The sequence below is a fragment of the Lathamus discolor genome, chromosome 15 (genome assembly GCF_037157495.1).
Source record: "Lathamus discolor isolate bLatDis1 chromosome 15, bLatDis1.hap1, whole genome shotgun sequence".
Lineage (NCBI taxonomy): Eukaryota > Metazoa > Chordata > Aves > Psittaciformes > Psittacidae > Lathamus > Lathamus discolor.
The window spans coordinates 1,394,103-1,418,211 of NC_088898.1; the positions used below are offsets into that span (position 1 = coordinate 1,394,103).

Here is a 24,109-nt window from a genome sequence, read left to right on the forward strand (position 1 = left end):
GAAGCAAATCTCAAAATAACAGTTCAAATTTCAACACAAGCAAAACTCTCCTCAATATCCAGGTTCTCTTTAAGAAACTGAGTTCACCACTTGTAAACAGGCTGAAAACTGAGCTGGAGACCGATTTCCCTGACTCTTGGCATTGCAGACTAGCTCCAGCCAAACTTGTGTGATTCAAATAGTGAGGGTTCCCATCCCCTCAACACAGAAAACCCTTCAGCAGCACAACCCAGCTCCACCTCCAAGGGTGGCATCTCCCTCAGGCCATGTTTGTCAGTGGGACCCACCAGAAGTGAAATCTGTGCCCTGGGGCCACATTCCAATACACTCAGAGTTTCACACACACTCTCTGGGTGCTCTCCTGGTGCTCCCATGGCAGCTGCTCAGCACAGGACAGTGGCATGCCCTCCCAGTGACGCAGCCTTTAGCTACAGTCTGCTTGTGCTTGCACAGGCTGCCCTGCAGAGCACCTGCCTGATCCGATTAACATCAGTGCTCAGGCTGGGACCTACACAAACAAGGGGAAGGGAGAAGAGGCTTCTCCTCCGCATCACGCTGCTGCCACAGGAAGGGACAAGGCTCCGAGATAGCAGTTATTAATCGAAACACAACCCACTCTTAAACCCCACCTGCCCTTCCCACATCCTCGGGGCCCCACAGCCAGGGCTGGTTTTGGGAAGCAACTCTGCATGCAGTTCAGTCACCGCAGGCTTAAAAGCAACCAGAAACACAACGCTGAGGGCAGAGGAACCAACTAAAGGTCAATGAACAAGCTCAGGCACACTGAATCACTCCACACACAACAGCTACCAAAGGCCACAGCTCCACTGTCTGTCAGAAAAGACTAGAAAGGGGACTATAGGGATGTGCTGTTCAATGGAGCCAACCTGACCCACCTTGACAGACTGACAAAGACCAATAACAACAGGAGAAACCCGTCACCAACAGACTCCAACTGCAGCTCCGGTTCCTCCCACAGCAACACCTGAGCCCTCACCCACCTCTTCTTCTGCAGGTTGCGTATTTTCTGGACGTGGACCCAGAGCTCCAGTCCCACCGGCAGCAGGAGGCAGCGGGACTCGGCTCTGTTTGGCACAATCTTGCAGACGGGTCTCTCCCTGAAGTTCATAGGCAGGATCTGGGGTTTTAAAGATGCTGATGGCATTCCCGTGTCTGTACAGCACGCACTGCACTCCAGTCTTCGCTCCGTCCACACGGGTAACCTTACCATTAAGTTATTGGAATCTTGAGCTGTGTTTATCTGGGGTATTTTTTGTCTCTGCTGTCACTGAAAGGAGAAAGGAGCATTGCTTTTCTTTCCAGAGACCTAGAGAAAGCAATGTCTTCTTTCCGCTAAGAAATACAGTGTCCTTTATCTGCTGTTGGCTTCAGGTAGCAGATAGGAGAGTCCACAGCTGAAATGCAGGAACAAGAGTGTCTTGGTTCACTCACTTTCTGTACTGCTCAAAGGAAAAGGGCCCTAGAAGAGCCCATGAGATGGTACAAGGCAGCTCCCTCCTTTCTGAATTGCTCTCTTCCCAAAACACTTTGCCTCTGAGGTCATACCAGCTATTCCTGTTGGTGCCTCTTAGATACAAGAGTAGAAAGACTTCATCTCTTTGTCAGGTGCAGAACCAAGGGTTCCTCCAAAAGAGGGCAACTTTGGGGCAGAAGCACTCCTTGGTTTGACAGGCTCCAAAGGGGTCTCATTCATCTGCCACACAGGAAGCTTTACACATTCCAGAAATGATCGGAGCAGTCCTCACACTGGAGAAGAGCAGAAGATGGATCCCACAGAGCACATCTCTGCCCGTTTAAATGGGGTCCAAACCATCCCCATCCACAATGCACAACCTTCTATCTCTCAGCCCACAGATATTACCCTCCCCCCCTGCTGACACACATGCAGCATGCCTGGGCCTGCACCACCTCAGCCAGTGTGTACTATTCACGTCTTAATATCAGAAAAGAAGATTCAGGCCCTCCTGAGCCAGCAAATTCCTGCTGACAAGCTGAAGGTGCTGGGCTTGGCCATATGGTGCGGTTCAGAAGAGACGCTGCAGAACATGAGCTGCTTTTCCCCAGCTAAGATGCTGGGGCTTGTTTACACAATTCTCCCATCACATTCAACCTTTTGCTGACAGCACAGGACATCCCTGACTGAGGGGTTTGGGCAGAGACCTGGGGAGGGGAGAAGCTCACTTGAAGTAGCCCCTGTTCACAAGCCTTGCCCTAAATCAGTGCACACCACTCATAGATTTGTGTTCCTACAGACAGGCAGGATTCCATCCAAGTATTCCCAGAAGTCACATCCCAGACTCCAGGTCCACAACAAAAGAACAATTTCTTAAAAGCAGAAAGAGACCAAAGAGAAACCCAGTGTTTGGTCACAGATGAGTTGGCAATCTGCACAGGGCTCTGCTGGAGGAACAACTGAGTGGCATAATGCTGGCATATCACTCGGCTCCCATCAATGTGACAGCTGAGAATTTCAGGCCCAGGAATGGATGTTGCTTCTGACACTCATAAGGCAGAAAAGGGTGACCTTCCACGGTGTGGTGACAGGGATGAGGAAATCACTTCCCAGCTCAACACAGAGCAGGGCCACCCTCCTTCCTCTTTAACTTCTTTAAAGGATAGCTGATGTGAAGGTGGAAAGAGAGAACAGGAAGAGCAGGTATTGCCTTTAACAACAAGATTTCCCAGGGTCATTCATCACTGTCAGATAGCAGCTAATGATGATCTCTATCACAGATTGCCACTTGGCTGCCTGGCAAGCTAGCTGGGAGAATGAAAGAGCAGAAGCATTCCTTTACAAAAGCTTCACAGGCAAAACTTAAGGACTTGTACACATCAAATGTTCTCAAGCAACACAGCAATGCAGAGCAGGCAGCGCGGGTCCCAGGAGCACTGGGAATGACAAGAACACTGCCAAGTGAGAACCAAAGCCACAAGTGCGAGGTGTTATCAATGCCGTTTACAATAATTTCTGTAACTGCTGTCAAAACAGCACTGTAATTAGGACCTGTGTGATGATAGAGGCCCCCAGAGGGAGAACACTACTCATAACCCGTGTTCCAAAGCTTAGCGTTACAGTCAGACCTCCCAATGCCCCGCTCTAGCACACAGCTTGTGTTTCCCTTGCCAAATAGTCCAAGATAACAACACTATATGGACTTCATCACACTGCCCTCTCTTCCTTGGCTGGAGAGCAGCAGGACAGAGTGCCTTTAGCCGAGAGCTGCTCAGCAGGACTGTGGACCATGCATTGACCCAAAGCTCGGGCCTGCCATAGCTCCTGCAGCCAGGAGATACGGCCACAGAAGCAGAGAAGGACACAGCACCATCCCACCTCTCAGGTCTGCACCTCCGCCCCAGTCTGCTCCAGGCAGGCAGAGACAGAGCAGACCATACAGTGTCCAGAAACTAAACCTGTCTTACCTCCCTCTCACATGCTCAGGGCTGCCGTGCTCACAGCACTTACCCTGCTGACAGCAAATCCATCAAGCTACACAGAAAATAATCATGTCAAGACAGAGCCAGGAGACAGTTGTCTGCTGCCTTAAATATTGGAAACCTCACAGGGCAAGAGACCAGGTGAAGCTGCCTTTAAAAAACACACATACATATCTATTTATACACACACAGGTATTTGAGTCATATTAATGCAGGCAATTGCAAAACTCAAAAATCAGAGCGCCTGTAGTTCTAAAGCCAGGAATAAAACCCAAAGCTTGTAGACAGGAGGAACATCAGAAAAAAACCCCAAACCCAACCCGAAAACCACCAACAGTAGTAAAAAACCCCAAATTCCTGGTGTACCTGTTGATATGAATTAATGAAAGAACAGGTTTTACTATCTTACTTGCAACCTGGTTGAATTGCATACAAAAGGATGTGTAATTTCAGAGCACTGATGAGAGGGGCAGTTGCACACTTTTTGCCAACCAGAAAAGGATCACATTTGTCAGGGGCTCAGTGTAACTGTCTATTCACTGGCTTAACTAAAAACGCATTTAAATAATTAACTGCCAGCACATCCTTAAAGATTGTGATCAAGCTGAGATTTATCCCCTTCCCAGAATCTCCTTTGCCAACCTCAGCACAGTACTGTACATGGAGAGCAGGCAGTGACTGAACCATAGGGTAATATGGCAGGGCAGGAGCTGCTCTAGCTCCTCAGGGATTGTTCATTCCCCTTCCCTGCACAGGGAGATGCTCACATCCCATGGAACCAGCTCATGCTTCTGCTGTGCCAAAGCCTATGATGCACTTGAGGAAGGGTCTATTTTTGTGGGCTTCTCTACATGATGAAAATTATCCCAGATCCTCCCAGTGCACAGCCCAAGCTTACAGCGAGTTTATCCATGCCTGGTTAGCCCTAGGCCAGCCTGCAGGCTGCTCTGCTCTGCCTGGGGCACTCTCATAACGTGCTTTGAGCAGTTTCTCTCTGGCTACTCTGCCCAGGGCAGGGTCCTCACTTCTCATCAGCAACACTGTCCTCTCAGCAGGCTGGGGGCTCAGCAACCAAATCACCTGCACATACACAGCTCTTCAATCTCACTCCCAAACGAGCTCCCAGCTCTGAGAATACCATTAAATATTATCACATTGCCATGACTCCAGACCTATCAATCACTCAGCTCCTCCTATTCAATACTTATCCTCCCCTGCATCTACCTCCTTATCAACACACCCATTAACAGCCTTCTCTGTTCTGCAGGGAGGGCACTAGTGAGGATACTCCCTCTCAAGCCAGTTTTTATGCAGCATGGAGAGCAGTGCCTTTCCTCCCTGCCAGCAGCTCTCCCTGAAGCACAGCCCCTTGCTTCCCACCATCCCCTCCTGACAGGCAGCTTCCCCACAACGCTCCATACCAAGCACGGGCTGGCAGGAAAGGGTGACAAACAAATCAAGGTATATGTGAAATTACATTGGCATCTTTATGACTACTGGAAGTTTGAAACCAGCCACAGAAGCTGGTTTCCCTCCAGTCAATGGCGGGCAGAACCCCTGGGGCACTTTGACCTACACATCGCCTTATTAATGCGGTAAAGAAAACCAAACCTCTTGTATTGTTTGGAGAGGAAAGGCCAAAGATGAACAATGAACGCTGTACCCCATCCTTCCCAGCTTCTGGATTAGTTCCAAGCCTCTGGGCCAGCTTCCATCACATCTCCTGAAGCACATGATGTGCTGCAGAGGCAGCTCTGTGCCACCAACACACCTGCAGAAGGTTTCCACTCCACACACTTTCACTGGTGCTGGCATTGCAATGAGTCCTTTCAGTGCCCCCCAAACTGAAAATAGGAATACACACGCACACACACTTACTACTGCTTGAGAAGTGTTTGGTCAAGCTGGAGCTCCAGGGTGTATCAAGATGAACCTATATTCACTGCAGTCTTTTGATAAGGGTGTAAAACAGAGAATCCAGAGGGGAAAACTACAGGGAGTTTTGGAAGTTGCTGGGTCTGTGGGCTGGCTCCAGACTTCCTCTTCCACTCGCTGATGGCAGCATCAGCGCTCAAGAGTAGTCATTTCAGTTAATTGCTATCTGCCATTAGCTGCACAGTACTTACAAGGAATTCAATTCCACTGCATATTTGCTAATAAATACCAAATGGCAGTGAGGAAGACAGCTGTATTTAGTTGCATTTACCCTCTTATTAGCAGAGCTGAATAAGACCCCATTTCAATTCATAATGGCTCCAACAAGCCGCATTATTGTCGGAAATTCAGATTCAAACTCCCCATTGCCCACTTGGAAGCAGAAGTCATGCACAGCACTCCCTGCTCACAGCAACCTGGGGCTGCACACCACTCACCAACTGACCATGACTTACCTCCATGGCTCTGATCCCTGGCCAAAGAGATGCCCCAACTCCAGGAGATTAAGATACTCTAGAAGCGGCTCTACGCCTGGAAGGACTGGGCTCTCAATACGTTATACACTGGTAATAATTATCTTGAACCCATGTACCAAATCCTTCCCATGATACAGCTTAACCCAGAGCAAGCACAGAGAACACAACAAAATTTTTCTGTCATCTGAGGAGTGAAACCTTGAAAAAGCAACAGGCACACATTTAAGCCTTGGTGCTCCAAAATTACTCAAATATCAAAGGACCCTGGTGGGATGTAATTAACTTGCAGCAGATGAGGAAGCTCAGATGGGATTGAGGTGCAAATGTGAATCATCCTGGTTAACAGCTTCACTTGCTGCCCAGTTTCAAAGCACTTAAATTATAAGCTGCAAATGCTTTCAGGGTCTAAGGAAAGTATGATGAAGGAGACACCAATTTGAAAATTAATTCATTAAAACATATGCTGACTCCCAAATGAAATTATTAAAAGCATATCCGCTAAACGTATGATCAAATGCCTCTGAAGGGGAACTGTGCAGGAGAGCTCACTTTCAAGAGCAGTGAGAATTAAACCTTCTGAAGAGGCTGAGCATCATCTCTTTGCGTGGCGCATCAGCAGGGTACAAACCCAACCACCGCCGTTTGAGCTACAGGGGCAGGAGCACAGAGGTCAGCAGTGCTGGTTTGCCAAGTGCTGCTGGATTAACTATGCTCCTGGCTGAGGATGCTCGCTCCATCCCAGGGCGGGGGGACACAAAGGAGGATGCTCAGCCCATGCTGGCAGTATCTGCCTCGCCCCCATACCTGCAGACCGCAGCCAAAGCAATAGCTCTAACATCTGACATCTGCCACACAGAGTAAGTACCAAGGAAGCCAGCACCTGCAGCAGGACAGAGGTTTAGGCGCTCATATTTTGTCACTGAGGATGTTTCAAATGAGCTCAGCAAAATGACAGAAACTTCCTGAGTTTTTCAAGAGTATTTTGCTGTCTTGTACAGTGCCTTCAATGAAATTAATCCATCACACTGCAATGAAACAACCCCCTTGGGATGATTTCACCAGGAGTGAAGTGCTATTTCCTTCAGTTACTTCAGAAACCAGAGGGCAGGAGAGGACGTGCAGTCTGAATGGCTTTTCATTACGACATTACTTCAGCAATTAGGTCAATACATCCTCTCAATATATGCTGGATTTAAATCAGCATATAGTGCTCCTGCTACAAAATACATTGGGTTACAGTTACCATATACATTAGAAAAACATATAATCACTTAACAGCTATACAACGAAAACAGATGATTTATTATCCCTTTTATTTATGTTACTCAACTTCCGCTACCCACTTTTATATAGGGGCTCATTGAGGCATCACAGCCTCCCCCAGTCCTGCCAGCAGGGTCAGCCTCAGCTTCACAGGTGTCACCAAGCGCAATTGTTCCAGTTGTGCCGTGCCACTGCACAGGCTGAGGGGCATCAGGGGGTTTCCTTCCCTGCACACCCAGGCTATGTCCCTGAAGCCAAATGAAGGCAAGCCTTGTCTTTCCAGAAATGCAGAGCTCACAGGCCCAAGTCCTTCCTCAGCTGAGGCTGCCTGGAAACCCCTCCAGCTCCAGCCCCCCCTTCTTCCTCTCTCAACCTGCCAATTGCTCCAGCCCTGGAGCATGGACTTGCAGCAAGAAAACAGCTGCCTATTGAAAAGATGTTGCCAAGTCCCAGCAGCACCAGAGGCTGGACCATGGTCAAGCCCAGCCAAAGGAAGCTACCTCTGCCTGTCCCAGCCCCCAGCACCTTGCCCATGCCTCCTCCACATGTACAGCCTCATCTGGAACCTCCCGAGCCCACTGCCTCTTTCCTACCACACACTGGTCCATGCTCAGGGCACAGTACAACGCAGGGTAAAAGGCAGTGATGGCAAAGTTCACACCACAGTGGATTTTCCACTGACTCCTCAGCAACCTGCAGGTTCCTGTCTCATCTGCTTCCCTTCAGCTCCAAGCCAAGTATTTCAGTCCAGGAGAGAGGTCTTTGGGATCTATCTGATCACATGCACCCTGGGCTATCTAGGCTTTGAGCCAGCGAGATGCTGAGCAATTCCAGCTCACCAGGAGACTGCTCACGATGCTCTGCAGCCCTCTAGCACCAACACTCACTCTTATAAGGGGTCTGGATGTGACTTTAGTGACGTGAACAGCATGAACTTGTCCCTCTTCCTGCAGAACTTGCTGAAAAGCAATTAGCAGGAACCAAGTGATCAAGTCCAGTGAATCCAAACAAGCAGCAGCTCCTTTTTCAAATTGTCACTTAGGAAAACCAGTCAAGAGGCTGACATCAAGCCAGAGCACACCAGCAAGAGCCCATGGCAGTTCCTTCCTCCGTGATTACAGCCCTTTCTCTGTGCCAAACCCAGAGAGAGCCAAAGGTGGTTCCTGCAAGTGGGCAGAGCCCATGTCCAGGCTGGAAGCGATGCCACACACTGGGACAGATTGTTGTTGGCAAAGCTGTAGCAGAGCAGATTGTACCAATTCTCCATTGTCTGTCTGCAGCTGGCTCATGCTCTGAGGGCTGTTAAAGCATTATCCTGCTCTCCTGGAAATTTCAGGGGTGCTAGAACTCGGAAATGAGCCTGGATGTGTTTGCAAGGCTGCCTTGGCAAACAGAGCCAGAGCTCAGGTGCAGGACAGCGCTGCTCTCCCAGGCTGCTGCACAGCCCCAGGGCATCCCTCTGGGTTTTATAAGGATCATATTCCACATTCGTCTGAAAAAACAGGAAAAAGTGGCTCCCCAAGAGCTCTAATATCAGCCAGGGTCCTCTGCAGCCCTTACCAGCATCTCTATAGACACAGTTCCTGCAGATCCTCTGTGCAATCCAGACTGCAGAGCAGCAGCAAAATTGCTTTTGGGTTCTTCATGGCATTATGGAAAAACCCCCATGTGCCATGAGACTGATCTCCCAGCCCATAAACCAGAGCGTGGCAGGATTCCCAGGAGGCTGGGCCACCACCCCACAGTGACGCAGCTTGTGTGCAGGGTGAGAATTACACTCTGCTTTGCTCATTGGAGAGCAGAGCCACTGTCTAGCACCATGTCTGCTGCCCCTGCAAGGAACCCTGGAGCTCCAGCATCCTGCAGGCTGGTTTCACATCTTCCAGAGGATCCCATGGCTTAGTCCTCCACCGCGTTACGCCGGTTGTTAGCGCTTCTGTCCTAGTATAGCTTCATGGATAACACCTACCCTGGAAGCACTTGGCACCACTGCACTGTGCGTCTGCACAAAGGACGTGCATGAAGGCAAGTCCCCAAAACAGCTCCACACCAGGGGCTGCTCCAGCACTGTGGACTTAGTGTAATTCCATCACATGTGGATGTAGCAGGTAAGCATATACCTCTATCTGATCAAGCCACGGTATGTCTGCATCTGAGAAACAGAATCTGGTCCTGTTCTTCCGTAGGAGGAATTTGTATAAATATAGTTCTGGGAAAGTCTTCCTGGATACAGCACAAACACCAATGCTCTCCCTAACAATTTTCTCATTGTTATCACAAAATCATGAGTTAGTCCATGTAATGATTTGCTTCTTGAGAGAATTGCAAAACTTACTATGAACAAAACAAAACCCAAACCCAAAATTCTGTTCTTTCCTGTGTTTCTTGGAATTGAGCCTTTGCTAAGGGGAATAAAAGGATGAAGCATCAGATTTTTCAGCTTTCCTATGCCAGAAATCCTCCTCTGTTTTCCTCACAGAGGAAGGTAAAGACATGCAGCACATCAACTGCAGCAAAACACCCTGCACTCCCTCCAAACACAACAGCTCCTGTTACACCACAGCAGACACTCCCCATCCCTCATACACTGGAGGAAGCTTCAAGTCCAGCCGAGAGCAGAAGCAGACCTTCAGCCTACCAGGATGTTCTGCCTTGGCTGTGTGTAGCTGCAGCCATCCACACCTGCTGCACTAGAGCCAGAACTCAGCATCCTCGGAAAGGGGACACCCTCCCCAAACCAAGCTTCCTAAGGCCGCATTCTTCATGGCTTTAACCTCCAATTCCCCCCACCTTCCATATTTCTTTCTCTCCCCAACCTTCCCTGCTGCTGCACCACCACCTTTGGCACAGCATTTGTTACTGTGCATGTAGAAATAATGAAGCCAAAAGTTAAATGTTATATCATGTATTACCTGCCTGATGGAAACACACAGTTAAAGAGACAGAAGGAGCAGGAATGGGTTCCGGAGACCTCTCCACAGATCTATTTTAGGATTAGGTTAGATCCTTCTTGCAACCTTACAGATACTGCAATGGACTTATACAGAGCACAGGCTGCTCTAGCAGCCCCCCTTCTGCCTTGCATTGGTGAAAGAGGGAGGATACAGCACCAGGGCTCTACACATGCCCAAATCCAGGGAGTTCATTATCCTGACTGCTGAATAATGCATATCTTCAGAAAGACATCCCTGCTTCGGCATAGAGACATCATCATCTGGCAAGTGAAAGACACGGCACAACAGCAGGCGGCAGAGATGCAGGCAGCAGCAACAGGGCTATGGAGCAGGTGACAAGAGAGCTCCTTACCTTAACCCACGGGGGCAGCAGGCTGGGGAAGGTGCTGATGTGCAGGAACAACACTGCTTCCACAAGGATTTTGTGTGTGGAGAAGCCTTCCTGGTCTAATCCAGGGCATTATGGAGTGGCTGTATTTGTGCCTTGGAGCCCTTCAGGAGCGGGTACATCCTCCAACATGCACAGCTTTAATTGGGAATCCTGCTTTAAATTTTCATTCCAGTCACACATTTTGAGCTGTTACTTTTCTCTCCTCTGTGTATAGATAGCTACAGTTTTACGTCTCCTGTCTGTGTGCCAAGTTAGCCTCAGGCAACCAGCCCCAGAGAGCCGCCAGCCATGACAAGTGACTCAGTTCTCATAGAAGCCAGGTCTGTGGAGCATCTCCTTCCTACCCACAGCCACCTGGGCAGGTGAGCTCTGCCCTCTGCAGAGCCTGGAGCTCCACCAGGCATGGCTTGATCCGGCCCTGCTCCACCCCACCTCAAAGGGCTCCCCAAAACCACAGCTCAAACACGCACCCAGGGTCCTTCAGACAGAGACACTGCCACCACAGAAGGTCATTTTGTTCAATGGGAGGGAGCCAAGGGCAGGGCACACCACAGCTTTCTCTGCTCACTCCTCATCGAATTGCAGAATGGTTTGTGTTGGAAGGGACCTTAAAGCTCATCCAGTTCCAACCCCTGCCACAGGCAGGGACCCCTTCCACTGGAGCAGCTTGCTCCAAGCCCCTGTGTCCAACCTGGTCTTGAGCACTGCCAGGGATGGGGCAGCCACAGCTTCTCTGGGCACCCTGTGCCAGCGCCTCAGCACCCTCACAGGGAAGAGCTTCTATCCAATGTCTAAGGAAGGCCAGGCCAGCATCTCAACATTATGCAGTTTTCACAGGCTTTCTCTTCCCACTGCTGATCTCACACTGCAATGTAGTCACTCAATGGCAGGACCAACGACAACTTTCTGCCAAAAACATGGACGCCGAAGAATGGCCTGATTGAACCAAATGTGCATTTTGCTGAGCGAGTTTTCATTTTCTTCCAGAACAGAGGAAAAAGTGGGTATTTTCAAGCATTTTATTGTTAACTCCTTGAATATGAACACACTGTCAGTGCTCCTAGTGGAATGTGATCTCACACAGCCTGCGGTATGGGCACACTGCTGTTTGTGTGCCCAGCATGCATATGAAAGGATGGATGCAGATGACACAAGAGCCTCCCTTTCTTCTCTGGCTTTACCCAGGAAAGCACCAGACCACAGACTTCAAACAACTAGTTGATGCTTGCAGTTTCCTGGATTACAGCCCTGATGGCAGCAATGGATACAGGCCTGGCCAAGGGCTGCAGCCTGGAAATTCCGGGTGCATTGAGTGAACTCATGTGTTTTATTATTTAGACCATGTGGGAGCTCAGACACGGCTGAACTCAGAGGCCAGGAAATGCCTCAAGGCACACGTGGAGCCTCCCGATTCCAGGACATTCATCTGCATTTATGTATCCAAGTCCCTGCTTACTCGCCGTGAGATGCTGGCCCACAGGTCTCCCAAGCTGCTGCTCCTCACTGAAACCAAAAGGCTGATCTGTCAGAAATGACAGAGAAACCCCCATTGCTTCAGATGCTAGATATTTCCATCTGTTTAGTCACTGGTGATTTCTAGCCCTGCCTTCCTGCTGCAGAAAGCTTGGCCAGCGAACAAGCCGGATCTGATGGCTTGTGCTTTGCAGCAAGATACAATCCCCAGTTTTCTCAACACAAATCTCTGCAGACAGCTGATAAAGAAGGGGTTGTTTCCTGAAGCAGTACCAGCCACAAAACAGTAACTTCACAAGAGCACAGCTGGAATACAGTAACAACAGACCCTCCCCAATGCACTGGCAGCTGCTGCCCATCCCAAGGGCTTCCTGCCCGACTGCTAGAATCAAGATGTGTGGTTTTCTCTCTCCATCTTTCACCATCGCCCAGAGACAAGCACCCCTCCAGCAGGGCAGCCAGGAACTCACTCAGTTCTGGTGTGATTTAACTTGCAGGTGATTTTCTGACAGGAAACATTTTTCTCAGTGCCTCTCTCTCCCTTTCTAAGTTAACTGCTCTGTTCCCAAAGCTTGAGATCACCGCAGAGTCACAGCTGTTGAGCACTGACAGCTCAGGGCTGCTGCTCTGCTTTCTTCAAGCCTGTACCTGGAGCTGGGCTCTTCCTGGTGAGCAGATCCCTTGGCCGCCCAGGTTGCTCCTTTTCCTCACCCAGGGCCTCTGGTTTGCAGCATTCCCACCACGAGGCACACCTCGTAAATGCGCAGAGCCTGGTATTTCATTCACCAGCTGGTAACTTCCTTTACACAGCTGTTTGGTTCCTCCTGTATTAAGCAGAACAGCAGAACCATTGTAATACCATGGAAGTGCTGCCCTGCACGGGTCAGTAACAAAGTCAAGGTCTTTTCAATTCACAGTTAACCTCATTGACATGGGTCAGGAAGTGCTGAAGGGAAGGAGTGGGGTCAGGACATTCAGCTCCCAGCTTTGCCACCTATATTCACTTTCACCCTGAAGACTCTACAGTTTCTCACCCATGAAAACAGAAATTATATTTCCCAGAAAGGCTGAAATAAAATAACTGATTTTCACTGGAATGGATTTAACCCTTCCAATACTCACCCATTTCAGTGCAGCAGCACAGGACACCAGGCAGCACCATAACACAAACCGTAATTAACAAGCAGCCCCAGAGAGATTAATATTCACCAGCACCTTCCAGCTTTCCTCAGGCATAAATGGATTCTCCACAGATGGAGTTCACGTAGAACCACCTCAGCTCTGCAGTGTGGATCATAGAATCACAGCATGGTTTGAGTAGGAAGGGATGTTAAAGCTCATTCAGTTCCATGGTCAGGGACACCTTCCACTAGAGTAGGTTGCTCCAAGCCCCTGTGTCCAGCCTGGCCTTGAGCACTGCCAGGGATGGGGCCGCCACAGCTTCTCTGGGCACCCTGTGCCAGCGCCTCAGCACCCTCACATGGGTCACTTGCTTGTCCCAGCACTGTGCATTCAACACAACTATTGATCATTTACGTTTCTCCAACACTACAAGCAAAGCCCACCTCCCTGTGCCAACTCTGCTGGAAAGGAGGCTCTCCTCCAGAGGCTGGATGGGGCAGGCATGAGGAAGGCTGTGAATCAGGCCCCATCATGTTCAGCAGCCAGCCCCATGCCTGCACAAGCCCTGCACAGCACCCAGGGATGGGGCTCAGGGAGGCAGTGCTTCCCTTCCACCATCCCTGTGTGCTCCCAGGAGCTGGAGGGTGGGAGGAACTGGAGCTGATCCCAAGGGCAGGAGGAACCCTCTGGCTCAGCACGTGTGCAGAGCTGCTTCCCAGGAGCAAACCCAGTGGCAGCTTCTGCAGCAAACCACATACATCAAGTGGCAGCTCCGAGTTTCAGCCATGCAGTTTTAAAAGCAGCTTCCAAGACGAAAGTGGCTCTCAGGTGGAGCCAGGGCTCAACATGAAATAGCTTCGACACCGAGTTATGGTATATGAATAACATAGGTGTTTCTCCTATTTTAAATCCATTTTCCTAATCTTTCTCCTGCAGCATCTGGGGGAAAGGTGAATTAGCCCCACGCTCCCAGAGGAAAGGCTCTCTGGCTGCTCCAGAGGTGTAAATGCAAAAGGTAACAGCAAAGCATGAGGAGAGACAAAACAATCCAATATTCTTCATTCAAAATTCCTTCAGATTTAGCAGCTGCACAGAGCTACTGACTCACAGCAGGAGATGAAGCTTCTTTAGATACATCAATTTTAATCTCAGAGTGAGAAAGAAAAGGCCTGTGGTTCAGTGCCCGTCAACCCTGGGCAAAATCCTCTTGCTGAAAGAAAACTGGGAATAAAAGGTTTGTAAGCCATTTAATTCTACCATGAAGGCAGTGATCACGTACTAGCACTGACTTCAAGTAATTCATTCAGGGTTTGTGTTGCTGCTCCGCTGTTTGGGGCCTTACAGAGGGGTCTTTTTATTGCTTCCACTCAAAGAAGAAAGAGCAAACAGATCACTGAGATGCTGCAGCACATGCATGCTCCCCCTTTCCCAGGCTTTAATGGGACAGGGACCCATCAGGCACTTGCAGATCAGGCCATTACACAGCTCTGGGCTTTGGATACTCACTTGGAAGACTCTCAGGCCAATGCCTCAGATTCAGTCCTAAGAAGACACTGTATCTGCTCCACTCCTGGTGGAACAGAGGCTACAGCCACTGCCCTTACCAGCCCTGTCATCTCATCCTGGGAGAAGTTAGTTAAGGCTGTTAAATACAGGCTTGTGCTGCAAATTGCTCATTGAATATTGCCCTTGAAACTGCACTGTAATGATAAATTTCCACTTCCTTCCCCAGGCAGTTGCATAACATTGCAGGGCATTGTTCAGAGCTGCTGTGCTCCAAGCCAGAGGCAGCTGGTGCTGGTGTCCCTTTCCCCTTGTCCTCCCCAAGCACTGGCAGGACTGTGACCTTTCTTGTTGCGGGGTTTGCTTAGTACGTTAGACAACAGAGAGACCTGACTCTGAACACAAGCAGCCTTCCAACAAGATTATCCCTACTTTCTTCAGCTTTCAGTGGGGAAAAATATTACCCCATTTATCCCAGCTAAATCTAAGCCAGTTGAAAAGCATATCTGTCAAATAACATTTAATTAAGAGGGTCTCTAGGGAGGAGCAGCTGGGTCAGTGGAAAGCTTTCCTGCTTTCCCACTGGCAGTATAAATAGCCTGGAACTGAAGAGCCCCACTCTGTGGTCGGGAGATGCAGCCTGTGTGCCTAGGCACAGAAGGGACTTTTGCTCTGTGGCTTTGGTTGGCAGGAGTTGTTTTTATTCTATAACAGGGAAGTGGCTCTGAATTCTGGAAGCTGGGGTGGAAGCAGCACACAGAGCAGGACTGGAAGGGAGGGAGCTATGTACACTTGGAGATATAATTGTTTCTAAAGCAGAACAGCAGCAGGAGTGAAATAAGATACATCCCTCCAAGAAACTCCTTGCAGCCCAAGATCTGGCAGAGTTCAAACCTGTTTTTCAAGCAAGGCTGACTGCAAGTTTGGACATCACCTAAAGCACAAAAGTGCAAGACCTGTTAGCCATGAACGCTGTCAGATACTTTCCCAGGAGGAATGCATGTGATGACTAACACAACAGCAGGCAAAAGGCACCTCAGTGGTTAGTCATGGAGCACCGGGCTTGCAGCTCACTCATGCTTCACAGGCAGCACCCAGCTGGGAAGAGTCAAAGGCTGCCTTGATTCCAGAGCCAGCTCTCCATTCCTGGCGTGACCAAATCAAGTGTTCACATTCCTCTCACAGGGAATTGGCTTCAAGAGGTGTCCTCAGGCCACATGAGTCGCATAAGCTCATTTGATTTTAGTTGACACAGTAGCAAACACCATATAACCTACAAACACAGGGCCAACACAGAAAGCTCTTTCTAGTTTGCCTGGCACAGATGCCTTACACAATGTAAACTATTTTGGGATAAAGGGACAGCTCTCACCCCTGGAGCAGGAGGCACAAGCAACAGGCCTGGCATAACCTGAGTCACTGAAGAGCAAGACAGCAGGGAAGCGCCAGGTACCACCTCAGCTTGGTTTGCACATGCAAACACATCAAATTAACACCCTGCAGACACCAATCGTTTGGATTGCAGCAGCACCTAGAGGTCAGAAGTAAGGTGAAGATCAGGCTGTGGTAGGCACTGCCCAGGTACAAGGCACATCCTCTACCTGTCTAACATCAAAGACCAAAGAGAGAAAGGAAAGAGAGCTTCTCTCCATGCATCCCACAAGGCAAAACACAGAAGAGTCATAAAGGATGCCCAAGGTCCTGCAGAAACCTACACAGCACCAGGGGCTGGTTCCCAGTCCAAGGCCTGGTTCCCAGTCCAAGGCCTGACCAGCAAGGGTCCCTCACCCTGCTGTGTAGAGACAACATTCTGCCTGGCTCCATAGTGGGGTGACCACATTACTCACAAACGCTGAAACTATGAACAAGTTGCTCTAAATGCCCCAAACCAGATGTCAGCACACCCAGCCCTGCGTGCTCAGCTCTCCTATAATTTCTGCTCAGGCCACCTATGATGCAGTACAGCTATTTTAGAGATGTTTGTCCTGTTTTCACATCTCTCTGCCTAATGAAGACTGACTGCACAGGCCTCCAAAGGAGAAGATGGAATCTTTCAGAAAGCTCTCAATCAGCATTCTCAAATGTAATAATCAAGGAATCTCAAGTTTGAGCTATGGAGTGAAAAGATTTAAAAAGGGCCATTCCCAGCTTCCTGGTTGTACAGAACACTGCATTTTCACTGTAATGCCAACTACCCTCCACTGCATATCTGCCCATCCAGGACCAAGAACCTTCAGTCACAGCACCAATGACAAGGTCATTTTCAGCAGGAAAATCCTTACCTGGAGACAAGAAGAGCATAGCTGCGACTATTTGGAACATCAGAACAGGGAGACAGGGAAAATGTACCAGGAAGTCAAAGACACAGGCAGTAGGTAAACTAGCCTGCAAGATCAAAATCACATGCACATTATCTTCTCTACATAGGTCCTGCTTGTGCAACCAATATCACTGCACCAACTCCAGGTATTTCTACAAGGTAAAGACCAAGAAGTAGTTACTTGCCATTCACCCACCAGGAGCCACCCCAAGCATCAGCATCTCAGCACATCCTGCAAGCTCCACCACAGCTCTGGCTGCTGGGCACAGGGCTGCTCCCTCAGAGCATGCACAGCACAACCAGACCAACCCTGCAGCAGCCTCTGCCACCCTCCTGCGAGCCAGCAGCTCCCCAGCCCTCGGGATCAGAGGATTTGTAGCCAGGCACAAAGCTCTTTGGCACCACACTGCTGCTTAAATCCAGCCCAGGTTAGCACAGAGCAAGTGGTTAGCACCAGAAGGCTCCTTCACTTGAATATTCAGTGAAATCCCTTATGAACACCAAAAACCAGCACTACTGGGAGTGCTGATATTCTCCCGAGGCTGATACAATTAAACACCACCTCTTCAAAAGGATAAATGCAGCTTGAAAGCAAGTAATATGTAACTTTTCCTTTTGAATGGAAAAGAGGCAACATTGCTTTTAGTGTTACAGCAAGTCCAGACTTAGAGTTTTGAAAGTTTACTCTGCAAGCACTAGCAGCAGGAAAAGGATGAGAATATGACATGGTCTTATGATCCCTTGGGTATACACAAAATGAGCAGGAACCAACCCAGAGGGGAGGTCCACTCCATGATCGAGTTTCTTTCCAATTTACTTTGCAAACACTGGTTTCTTCTGCCTTAACCACTGTGCTGAGCTATGCCCCTCCTTGCTGCCTTCCACATCAGGAGGCCAACAACTCTTCCACCTCAGCTTTCCCTCCTCTGGAGATCCTGGTGCTCAGAGCACTAATTGCCCGCAGCACATTCAGGTCAGGTACCACTGTAGTGACATTAATGAGCGAGATGGAGACTGTTGAGGATACAATCAAGAGAAGTTGTTAAACATCATAAACCCCAGCAGCTCTGCTGAAAACACAGAGCACTAGAGAGACCAGAGCAGGGGAGGGACAATATGTGCTTTAATCTGAGCTTTCATGCCAGATTTACTGATTTATACATTTCTGGTCTAACTGGAGCAATAGATAATGTTCTTTCTGTCGGGGGATCAATAACATCTGTGATGTCAGTGCAGTGCAGCAGTGGGTTCTCTACAAGACACCCATGCCTCACTCCCACTCTTGGAACTCTCCAGAGTGGCCTCTTAGAAGCAAAGAGCCAAATCCAGGGGAGCTCTCTGGACCCTGGCCCACCCCTATCACAAGCTTGACACTCTCTCAGGAACCATGGTCCAGGGGAGTCATCTCATGGACTTGGAGCTTCCTACATATTAAAGGTCAGCCAGCCAGCACAAGAAAGCAAATGAGAGTATCTGTGGCAGCGAGGAACAGGCACTGCTGCAAGCAGGTATTTCACAGCTCCCACAGCCCAGCCCCAACAGAAGTCCTCAGAGGTTACACACAGCTGAATTAGACACACATTAGTACCAGATCAGCATTTCCCCCCACCCCCGGCCATGGAAGGTAAAGCATTAACTCAGGCTCATGCAAAACTTGCTCAGCTCAGGTTCATGGAGCACAATCAGAGTTTGATGTTTCCAGCAAGCCCAACAATGTTCAACACCAGGAGCTGGGCACTGCAGCCACACCAGCCTGTTGGGAGCCAACAACTGCTCCTGGCTTCCCAAGCCCTGTTCTCCCAGTAAGTCTCCCTCAAGACAACAGAAACAAAATAAACAGCATCAGAAAGGTGAGAGCAGCCACACAGAGCTGCACAGGACCGTTCTTGTAAAATATGGTGTGTTATTGTTGTAGCAAAGATGCTCCCAACTTTAGTCTCTGAGTTTAACGTAGGCAGCAACAGGATCCTGCTGCAAGCACAACCAGACACACACCTTTGCTTGGGATGGATGGAATTTAGGGAAATACCAAGGGATGTAGGAAAATGAACAAACGCTTTCAGGTTTGTGGCACATTCCTTCCATCCCATCTCTCTTCTTAGAAGAAACATATCCCCCCTGCCCCCCAGATCAGGGGTCTGGCACCCTCTGCAGTTCTTACACCCGAGTTACTGCTCCCAGGCCAAGAAAACACCGCACACTGAGGAAGGCTTGGATTCCAGTCAGTATGGCTTTACCACCCAGACAGTACACCTGGTTCCACCTGTCACCCCAGATATACCTATTGGATGGAGTTTAGAGTCACGTACTTCAAGCTAGAAGTTTCCACACTGTGTTACAGGTGAAGTTAAGGACGAAACTTAAAGCTACAACTCCAGTTAAAACAGCGCAATAAAGGCAGTGTACCACTAACGCGTACTTTCAAGGCCTGAGAGTAAGTCCAAAGAGCACACAGGGAATTTTATCACCACGGGCCCTGGCAGAGCCCCCTAGAATAAGGCACAGGAGAGATGCTTCCCATTTCTCCTCCCACTAAAGGGGGGGGTTATAACTGTGCCAGTCACAACAGCAGTACACAACTCCACTCCCCCCCCCCAATTCCCTTCACCAAACCAACCAAAGACTATTCCCTAACAAGTTCTCAAGAAAAACAAGAGAGAAAGAAGGGAAAAGATGCAGCTGGTTAAAAGCCAGGTACTCCCCCCCCCAGCTTTAACTCCGAGTTCTCTTTTCATTTCCCCACAAGTTGCCATACAACAAACCCAACCCCACCTGCTGTCCCACTACTCATTAAACTACACAACCCACTAGCTGCTGTGCTAATCATTGCAAAGAGAACTGATGAGCAACTACTATATTGCATGGACTTCTAGTACTCTTTTTTGTTTTGCCCTCTAGCCCCGATGCTGCACTACCTCCACTTCTGGCTGCTAGAGGAGAAATAAAGCGCAACGAGGATGAGCAACGATATGAACAACAATGCTCCAAGCAATGCCATAAGGCCTCAAATTGACTCCACTTTAGACTTTATCTAAATGAAAAGAGCAGGCAAGACACAGCGTTTTCGTGAACGCCAGACAGCCTCAAGCTATTTTTTCCCAGCCTTATGTGAATTTCTGTAGCGCCCAATTTTAAAGCTAAGACTTAAAGTCTCTGCAGTGCGATCAGAAACCTCCCATGCAAATGCCCAGCACAGAGCGGGCTCCAGCATCATCTTCTTCAACAGAAGGAGCTGCTCGCCCCGGGCTAGCGCCAAGGAAAGCCACAGCACCCCCCCTCTCATCACCCACCATCCTACACCCGAAGGAAGCGCTGCCCCACGGCGGGACCACGCCATCGTCCCCTCCGCCCTCCCTCACCCCGCTCCTGCGGGTCCCCAGCCCTGCAACAGCTTCTCCCTCCGCAAGGGAGAAAACCCCGGGGCCCCCGCCCTGCTCCGCGGGGCCGGGCCGGGCTCCCCCCGCAGCCCCACTCACCTCGAGTAGAGCCGGCGGGCGGCGGAGCCCGGGCTGTCCCCGCCGGGCGGGCTCGCCATGGGCACCAGCCCCGCCGAGCCGCCCGCCGCAGCGGAGGCAGGCGCGGCTGCAGCCCGGCACCGGGCAGCGGAGTATGGCAGCGGCGGGAAGTGATGCACCGAGCAAAGAAACTCGCGGGCAGGCCCCTCCTCCGGCTGATGTCAGCCCCGCGGCGGGCAGCGGCCCTTCCTCCTCCTCCGCCCGGTGGAACGGGGCAAGCGGGGCCGAGCATCCCGCTGCGCCGCCGCCACCCCTCAGCCGCACAGGGAGCGCAAGCAGCGGAGTGGCTGCAGAGAACGGCTGTCCCCGCTTATCGACACCCCACTGCGGAGCGGCCGCAGCAGGGACTGAACGGAGCCACAGCAAGGTGCAGACACCACACCTGCACATTGTTGCAAGAGAAGAAGGACAGAACACTGCTAACCCACCCCATGTGCCGCCACTTAACTCCATAAGAAGCCTCTGATTTGGCTCAGCCTGAGCCCTTTTGTCCTCAGGAGTAAGTGTGCACACCTGATACAACCAGAATGAGTAGCAGAGCTCAGCACAGCTGTGTCAGCCTTACCCGAGTAAGAAGGGATGTGTTACAAGCAGGCTGAGCCACAAAGCAGGTCTGGCTGCTGTCTTTGATAGCAAGGAATCCACTAGAAAAGGGATGTTTCCCTCCAGCAGCCTGTTCCTGTGTTAATTGTGTCCTGCTGGATCTCAGGGCCCTTGCTACTTATTGTCAACCAGATATCTAGAGCTGGATGTAGGTCATCTTTACACACTGCACCCAGCTCCCTCGGGTTTCCAAGGCCTGAGATGCTTCTGGAAAAGTCACGAGCTGGTCACTCAGCAGAAGTCTGTCATAAATTAGTGTCACTTCTACAACACCACCAAATTAATTAAGCATCGTCATTGTCACAGGCACCCAAAGCAGCACAGGAATGAACTGTGGCTTTCAGGGGGTTCTAGCAGCTCACTCTGCAGACACAGGAACCCTGCGGCTGGAGGGAAGCCAGTGCCATGTCCTACTTACTGGACTGTTTCACCCTGCACAAAAGCCCCTCTCAAGTGCAAGCAGAGATCCTGCTTTTGAAAAACATCACCAGTAACACCTCACTAACAAACCACAAAAGCCTCTTTCCCAAGAGCTAATTGATTGAGCATTTAAATTCAAAACTAACACCTATAAACAAACCTGTATTTGTGTCTGGGCTTAGGAACTATCTCAGCCCTGTAGATAAACCACAGCAGAGAAAGCTGAAACCATCCTGCCAAGAGCTGCTTCCTTGCCCTGGGAGGTGCCATGGTGTCCATGGTATGTGCTGTACCACCCCACAAGGAACCCCTCTGCACCCCCAGCAACCATCGGAAGAAGCCCCACTGGAGGGACTGGGAGGATCCCGGGGGTTAGGCCTGGCCACTGCACCTCACACCAGCCACTCTGCACTCAGGATTGTGGTTTCACTCCCAGCAGCAAAAGGCCAGGTACAAGCAGCTGGTAACAAGCCCATGGAAACAAGGAATGGTTCAGCCATGAAAGTTCTTTACTATTTCCAGGGGGTGTTTGTCTGTGCCTCCCCCCTCCCCAGCCTCTTCCAGACAAGAATACCAGTGTGAAAGATGAAAACCAGCTGCTGCTGCTACAGCCCTTCCTCAACAGCAGGCAACAGAGGATGCTTCACTGCAGCAGGCCACAGCGCTGGGCCAGCATGGATGTGGGCAGAGAGAGTAATTGCCCTTTGGAGAAACAATGCAGGAAAGGGGAGTAAGAGAAAGGAGGGTGGAGGCCAGATTCCAGTCTGGGCGCTGGCCAGATGTATGGTGTTCCACAGAGCTCTGGGCAAACACGTCACCCACACGCTAATGACACTGGAATCACTGGGTCGAATTCCATAGCCTGCGTTATGCAGGAGGTCACACCAAGATGAGTGTAATGGTCCCCTTCGGCCTTCAAATCCATTAATTTGCAATGGCTGATTTATCATCTGACAAACTCAGCTGCTTCTTCTTCTTGTAGAAGTGGCAAATAGGTCACAATAGATTTGAATTCATTAGAAGAAATAATTCAGTTGCTCTGCTGTGGGTTGGATCTGGTTAACCCTATGTACTCATGCCAAGAAGCTCCCTGCAAGCACTTGGGCCTAAACCGCAACTCAGACCCATTGCTCATCTGCAATGAAACAGGCAAATTACAAGAGTATAGAGGGAAAGAAACCCCTGCACTTTAAAATGCCCCTAATTCATCTGGTGAGATTTGTCTGCTTTGTGTCATGTGCTGGGAAGGACGCAGAACAGTTAGAAGAGCTCCAGATGAATGTGACAAGTGTGACCTGTGAAAAAGAGGTAAAAGGAATTGATTTGTTCAGTGCAGATAAGATCAAGAGGAGGTGGAGCAGTAATTTTTAAGCACAAATGGGCTGCTGCAAAATGTGGCAAAAAAGGAGGAATGGATCATGGAAAAGAGGGTAGGATACAAACAATAAATACATTCTGAGGCAATGCAGGGGTCATTTCAGTAAGTCAGATGTTACAAACCTCTGCACCTCAACAGCCTTCTGCTTCTACCATCTTAGGGCACATCATATTGTCCCTCCTAGTTACTGAACTAAACCTCCACTTATAAACTCAGGCAGAATCACAACACTAAGCCATAGGATTGAAGGATCCTTCAAACGTTGTAAGCTGGTTTTAGTATTTCTTTTAAAAATTGATACCCAAAGCTATCACAACACAACATGGAAGAGCTCTAACTGTTGTCACATTTCCCACCACTTGGAAGAGACACCCTTGAAAGCAGCAAGGCACAGAAAGCTGAAGGGAAGATGCCAAGACAGTAATATAGAACTGTGATACAGTCATCAACCAGCCCGTTTTGCCAATCATTTAATGACTGCCAGGACACAGGAACATTCCTCCACTGCCTCCATGTCCTCGCTACCCAGACACACCGAAGAATCAGGCGCTCCCTCCAGAGCACGATCGCCTGAATCAGCAGAGATGCTTCCCTGCGGCTCCTGCGATGGGCTGCTGGTGGCCTCTGCTGGGGTTGATGTGCAAAGGGAACGCTGCGACTCAGCCTCCCGCAGCTGCCGGACCCCGCTGCGGCCGCTGCGGTCCCGGCCCCGGGGAAACACCAGCCCCTGCACTGCCTATTCCCCAAACCGGCAGGTTCTGGAGCACTTTGCTATTGTCCAGCGGACTGGAAAAAGGGATCTTCTATATTGCTGTCAAGGTAGCCTGCAAGGGAAAGCCGGACAGGGTCTCTCTTTCTGTGGACGTAGAACTGAGTATTTTTTTCCGATCTGTTTTTGGTGTGAAGGAAGTTACAAGTGATCCTTGCCCAGGGCAGGTGCAGCCCATTCCTGCCTCTTCTGCCCAACAGTCATTTAGCTCCTAATGCTCTTTCAGCAAGTGCGGCAGAAAGACAAAAGATTTGAGCATAGAGTTTCTGTGAAATATTAGGATGAACAGACCAGTTACAGACCCAGCCAAGAGAAGGGGGCAGTGAGAACACAGATGTTGTAATGTGGCAGAAGGTGTTGATAGCAGTAAAGCTGGATGCAGCCCCCTTCCCAGAACCTGGGCAGTAACACCCTTTGCTTACTTTCCCTAGCCCAGGGCAAAGCCCCCATGCTCACCCCTCTCTTCTCCTTGTACAGCATGAAAACACATTGGAAGACCTTAGCAGCTTTCACAGGTACATTCCTTTATGT

The 24,109-nt window shown here is 49.9% G+C and overlaps 1 protein-coding gene across 3 annotated transcripts in view; it reads right to left on the reverse strand.

Moving 5' to 3' along the window:
- The window catches only part of GPSM1 (G protein signaling modulator 1), a 71,186-nt gene extending 50,456 nt beyond the window's left edge, over window positions 1-20,730 (reverse strand). For 2 of the 3 annotated variants that reach the window (XR_010616201.1, XM_065695993.1), the window contains exon 1: window positions 1,002-1,165. Coding sequence is in view for 2 of the 3 variants with exons in the window: in XM_065695993.1 (XP_065552065.1) it covers window positions 1,002-1,165 (164 nt within the window). In the remaining variant the exon portion in view is untranslated. Of the gene's footprint in view, window positions 1-1,001; window positions 1,166-20,369 lie in introns of those variants that run through there. The other variant, XM_065695995.1, reaches the window with a different exon arrangement.
- Window positions 20,731-24,109: the final 3,379 nt, after the last annotated feature.